The sequence below is a fragment of the Sycon ciliatum genome, chromosome 9 (genome assembly GCF_964019385.1).
Source record: "Sycon ciliatum chromosome 9, ocSycCili1.1, whole genome shotgun sequence".
Taxonomy (NCBI): Eukaryota; Metazoa; Porifera; class Calcarea; order Leucosolenida; family Sycettidae; genus Sycon; species Sycon ciliatum.
The window spans coordinates 9,279,593-9,286,043 of record NC_088651.1 but is presented as its reverse complement, the minus strand read 5'-3'; the positions used below and the strand labels follow the sequence as shown (position 1 = coordinate 9,286,043).

The following is a 6,451-nucleotide window of genomic DNA, read 5'->3' as shown; positions in this document are numbered from 1 at the left end:
CATGGTACATAGATAAGCATCACAGGACAGGACACACAGCTTGGGGAGTGGTGGGGGATGAGTATTGTGATATCACGGTTGATTATGGCCCAACGTTTGTTTCTAACCGATCACCGGCCGGCACGTAGATGCTGCAAATTCTCTACTCTCAAAAATGGCGCACGCACGCACGCACGCACACACACACACACACACACACACACACACACACACACACACATGGATCCCTGCCACTGGCCATCCTTCACGACGAAGACGTAGGCATGAGTTGCACGACACTCAGCAACCCTGCACAGAGCCCACCTTTCTCACTGACCAGCGGGCAAGCAGGCAAGCAGAGGAACTGACTCTAACCTCTCACATCACCCTCAGCATCAGGTCTACACCGATTGCACACTGCTCAGAGCAACTCACAGTACTAGCTCAGAATCCACGGGTCAAGTAGTAAAATCATTACTCGAAGTGATGTCAAGAATTCATTCAGTCGTCGCCGAGATCATCGGATTCCCCGACCTGTTCTGACTTGCGCTTCCTGGTTGAGTAGCTGCGGGGCATGCCGGTACGGACACCCCTCTGTAACTGTGTCAGCTCAGACTGCACAGAGTTGAACGTCTCGGTGGCCTCGTCGAGCTCCCGTTGCAGCTTCCGACGCGACTGCGTCAGGCGCGACGCCTCTTCCTCCTGTGAGCACGCACACATGCATACACATACACACACACACACACACACACACACACACACACACACACATGCACACGCACACACACACACACACACACACACACACACACACACACACACACACTCACACACACACACACACACACACACACACACACGTCCATTGCAAACGCCAAGAACAATGCGACACAAAGTAGGTAAGTACACCAGCAAAGACGATACTAGACAAGGTGTCTACCTCAACCGACAAAGCGCTAATACTGCAACACCAGAAATTTTTCAAATAATCTACATGGAGATAAAAGTTCAATAATAGCTACGAAAAGTATGAATGCAGCAGACATCACTACGCAACATGACAATTTGTTCTAGATTTGAAATTGTGTTTATCCAGAATCGATTTTCAAGCTACGATCATCTGTGGAAATATGGAACTAAAGACATTTTCAGTGGAGTTTTCATTTTTTGGTAACACAGGTGCAGCAAAACTATACCTAAAAAAATAATACCACCAGGTAGTGCTATCAGTACAATACAGCCCGACCTCATTTAACCGCTCACATCTGTTTTCCGGATAAAAAAAATATCCGGATAGGTGAGGGAACCGGATAACCGAACACCGGTTATGTTGGATGCATCACATATGCTGTAAATCTGCAGCCAGCTATTTTCTTCCGGATGGCGAGGGATGCGGATAAAAGAGGACCGGATAAGAGAGGTCTGACTGTACCCACCAGCATGCATGGAAGCAAGCCAAACTGACCGATACTGAAGAATAAACGCTACTGAAACCCCGATTCTGGGGTAAGCCGAAAATGTTACACCACCGAATCGTTTTGGTTTTACAGCATGCAGCAAACCTTGACACGCAAGCAAATCACAGGCCTGGCAATTCAAACTACGCACAACATCGAAAGTGGAATGTGTGTGGGGGGGGGGGGGCAACTTGACTCGGACAACCGGACTTCATTGAGCTCAGCACTGAAGAACTGCAGTATCCCGTGGAAGAGACTCAGACAACGGAGAAACCGGTGCGCATACCGTCATGTCGCGTATCAAGGCCGGGCTTATTCCTGTAGAAACCGATGTCAGGGCTAGGCTTCTATTCAAACCTGGTGTTTCTAACTTTCTATGTGTGTCAACACTAAAACCAGGCTTATGTGCCGACAATGCATCTTGAAAATCAGGCTTGTATTCAAAACAGGCTTCTATATGAGACAGGCTTTAATACAAGACAATACAGTAGTCTGAATGGTGGACAGCGCTGGCTTGCCTACAGATGGCATGCGTACAGGCGGCATGCGTACAGGTACACGTGAGAAATTCGGCATTGGTGACACTTACCGCGATTCTACTTCTATCTGCTCCTCCAGTGTGGAGATCTTCATCTCTAGTGAGCGCACTTGACCCTTCAGACGTGAGCCACGCTCATTCTCCGCAGATTCCAATTTCGACTTGAGATCCTTGGTCTGAAAGAAGCAGAGAAAGACAAGCCACCACAAACAGGCAGAAATTCTTGGACCTGCTTCTCAACATGGCAACACTAAACAGACCAAGAATGGCCGTGAGCGTCCAAACGCACACAGCCGCTCAGGGACGTAGCTGATCTCCCTTTTAGGGGGGTGCACGGATGTGTAGGATGGCTGGTGCATGACATTCATGGTCAACATGCGCGTGCTGCACCTGGGTTGGGAATTTCAGGGGGTGCATGTGTCTCCCCCCGTGCCCCATGCGAGCTACGCGCTGCAACCATACTTATTATTTAGATCTACATGTACATGTACAAAATATCCCCATTAAGACCAGTACTCTGTACATGCTGGTGTGGCTGCTGTCCTATCCTGTATCATGTTATCCTTTCACCCATTCACGACATTGTCCTTCCCCTGTCTGTCGCCATATAAAGACGGTACGTGACCTCGCACTACCCCCGTGCTACGCACGATACCACGCTCTGCTGGGCATGGCCTCCCTGAATCTTCACTATATCTACACTCATCTGTCTGTAAAATAAACCACTTCCGTATGTCAGTACATGACACAACAGCTGCTAAGCACACGTATTGCCTGCACGATAGCAACGCTTAGTACCTGTCTGTCCAGAGTTGCGTTACTGTGCTCCAGTGTGCCAATCTCCTCCTTGAGTGCGCTCATCTCAACTTGGGTCCATTCAAGCTGTGTGTAACACACACGCACACACACACACACACACACACTCACACACACATGCACACACACACACGCACACACACAGGAATCGCTATCTGTGGCATAGCTGGGGTGACCGTGGAGTACCAAAGCATCCCCACCCATAACAAATTCCAATCACGGTACGCAGACCACTTACTGCATGCGCAACATCTGCAGCATGCACCAGGTATAGTATAACATGTTGTTTTCGGTGTAACTTTAATTTCCGTAGAGAAACCAGGCACTTAAATTTAGATAGCAGCTAAAAAGCACTGGAGTAGGAACTGTATGTGCAGGGAATGCTGGTCACCTAATTCTAGGGGTCAAACGGGTGTACCTTTAACTAACGAACGGGTAATTTTCTTAACGGGCGGGTTAACGGGTACCCTTTAGCAGCCATATTATTTTTTTGCGCATTTCTCACATAAATCATGATTTTAATTTGTATATTCTCAGGTTGTATTTTGATACATTATGATTCGCAATTGATTCGTGTATCATAATATTATTATGGCAATGAAGGTTCCAAATGAATGTCATCCGTGCATTTGCCCATGTACATAACTTCAAAGGCAGTAACTTACAATCGTACATGTAGATGGTCCTTCAAGCTACATGTATTTTGATACATGTACGCAAATCAACTGCAGATCGATGTGATTCAAGCCATGCAAGGACAGAGTGGTTTAGCAAAACTTCCGTGATCTCGCGCAATCCTATTTGCTATGCTCGCAGAGAACTGGTACTCGTTGCATTCAGAAGATGTTCCGATTGTTCGCGCCCATAGCTAGCTGGGGTGCCTGACACAGCTGATGTGCTGCTGGCCAGCTAGCTGCTAGTGCTAGCTTGTTGAACTCGTGAAATGAATCTTCACAAATCCGTAATCTTGAATGCAATATTTCGAACTACTTTTCAGCTCGTCGATTGAAGGAACAAACTACAACCATGAGTATCATACATATAGCTACCACCTACGGACATCACCGTTTGTGACACTCGGCCTGGTGACACTAGTTCATCAAGTACTGTGGCAGGTTCGATGTCGGAGAACCATCGTAACTTTCTAGTTACTCAGCTGCCACCTCGAACGAGTTTCAAGTCTTGCATTTTCTCACATCACAATCAAAAACCTCCAGTACGAGGATTTTTACTTGCACTAGAGTGGAGAGAACAACTGTCAAGTCTGTCTTTCAGCCTGCTCCTGCCTGATAAAGTCGAAAGCGAGAATGCACAGGAAAAAGGAAAAGAATATCCGCACTCCTATTTTTTTTTAGTCTTGGAATACGATAGGATCACCTTTTTTTTTTTTTTTTTTTTTACAAACGGGTACCCCTTTACTAACGGTACCTGAGATTAACGGGCGGGTACCCGGGTACCCGGTACACCCGTTTGACCCCTACCTAATTCTGCATTGCACCTGAAACCTGTTAGATCCGCGACACCGAAATTTGATCCTGTACAAACGAGTGCCATGCGGTGCCACCCCGTGCAAACATCGCAAGTCACACACACGCGAGGCACATTGTACCATAAAAATGATGTAAACGCCTATCATTCTACACAGTTTCTCTAGTTACCAGAGACTGTGACTTCCTGGACTTCTCCATGTACATTTCTGTGTTGGCTTGTTCTTCCTCCAAGTCTTCCTCCAGTTGCACAATAGCCTACTCTAGCTTTCTCTTCTCCTTGCTCAGCGACTGCAGGCGTGGATTGTTACCGCGTGCCTCGTCGTACAGCTCATCACGCTCTGCCTCGGCGTTTACGTCGGGCTCTATCGGCCGACATCAGTTCCTGTCAGTGGCAGAGGCAGCGAGAGAGAGAGAGAGAGAGAGAGAGAGAGAGAGAGAGAGAGAGAGAGAGAGAGAGAGAGAGAGAGAGAGAGAGAGAGAGAGAGAGAGAGAGAGAGAGAGAGAGAGAGAGAGAGAGAGAGAGAGAGAGAGAGAGAGAGAGAGAGAGAGAGAGAGAGAGAGAGAGAGAGAGAGAGAGAGAGAGAGAGAGAGAGAGAGAGAGAGAGAGAGAGAGAAAGAGAGAGAGAGAGAGAGAGAGAGAGAGAGAAAGGAGAGATAAAAGCAAATATCAATGTTAAGTCACAACGAGAAAGTATCTGCAAAGTAGGCTGTCTACACAATGTTGCCAGCACGGGATGAAGTGGAAACCAGAATACAAGAAAACAGACGGTGGACCTATCACTGGCTACTGACCTCAGTAAGGCGTGTGACATCCGACTCTAGAACCTTGAGTTTCTTCTCGGCTTCACGGGACAGCTGCAGTGCTGCATCGCGGCCGGTACGGGACTCCTCCAGCTCTTGATAGACCTCCTTCATTTGAGCCTGTGCACACACACACACACACACACACACACACACACACACACACACACACACACACACACACACACACACACACATGCACACACGCACACCAGCAACAAACATCAGCAACAGCAGCAACAGCATCAGTATCATCAACAGCATCACAGCATCAGCAGTAACATCAGCAGCACCACCACCACCACCAGCAGCAGCACACCACCACCACCAGCAGCAGCAACAGCACACCACCACTACCAGCAGCAACAGCAGCACACTACCACCACCACCACCACCAGCAACAACAGCACACCGCCACCACCACCACCACCACCAGCAACAGCAGCACACCACCACCACCACCACCACTACCACCACCAGCAACAGCAGCACACCACCACCACCAGCAGCAGCACACCGCCACCACCACCACCACCACCAGCAACAGCTGCACACCACCACCACCACCACCACCACCACCAGCAGCAGCACACAGCCACCACCACCACCACCACCAGCAACAGCAGCACACCACCACCACCACCACCACCACCACCACCAGCAGCAGCACACCGCCACCACCACCACCACCACCAGCAACAGCAGCACACCACCACCACCCCCACCAGCAGCAGCAGCAGCAACCTGAGCAAAGTATGCAGTGTTCAGGAGGACACTGCTAGTTTCTGTTGTGCATTGTCATCCAGTATGTATTCTAATAATAGCACAGCCACAGTATTCCAGGTAGCTTCTAAATGTAGGTGTTTGGACACGGACGGAGAGTTGGTTAGTAGTAGTTTCCTGCCATATTGAATACTTCTGCAATATTGGCCGTTTTTACCTTTGTGCATTGACGTGCCTCAGACGGTGACCACCCGGTGATTGTCTGAGCGGTTAGCTGCGGTTATTCTTTGTTAACCATGCAGCGGAATTGTTCACTGTATTGTTTATTCCAATTGTTTCCTTTCGTCTGTGTTTGGCTCCTGATGCGCTGGCTGTGTGCTTTCAACCTACCATAAGAATCGCTGCGCTCCCATTATTCCATCAGATGAGAGAGAGATGATGATGCGATGAAGCATTCAGTTTTCTTGCAGTTGTTGCTAGAGTCAGTGTTACGTTTATTTCTCGTACTTGTGTGAAAAGATCGAAGAACAACACCTATCGAAAGGCGTGTGTTGTATGAGTGTCTACAGGGACATTAGTAGCAGTTCGAAACTGAATAGAAGGGGCGTTCTCCATCACTCCGAGGCCTTGTTGTTGTGGATTGCCGA

The 6,451-nt window shown here is 48.5% G+C and overlaps 1 protein-coding gene across 1 annotated transcript in view; it reads right to left on the bottom strand.

The window, feature by feature from the left end:
- Positions 1 to 6,451, bottom strand: part of LOC135824544 (myosin-11-like) — a 62,250-nt gene that overhangs the window by 29,317 nt on the left and 26,482 nt on the right. The window contains exon 19 of the mRNA XM_065337278.1: positions 5,073 to 5,201. Coding sequence (XP_065193350.1) covers positions 5,073 to 5,201 — 129 coding nt within the window. The remainder of the gene's footprint in view (positions 1 to 5,072; positions 5,202 to 6,451) is intronic.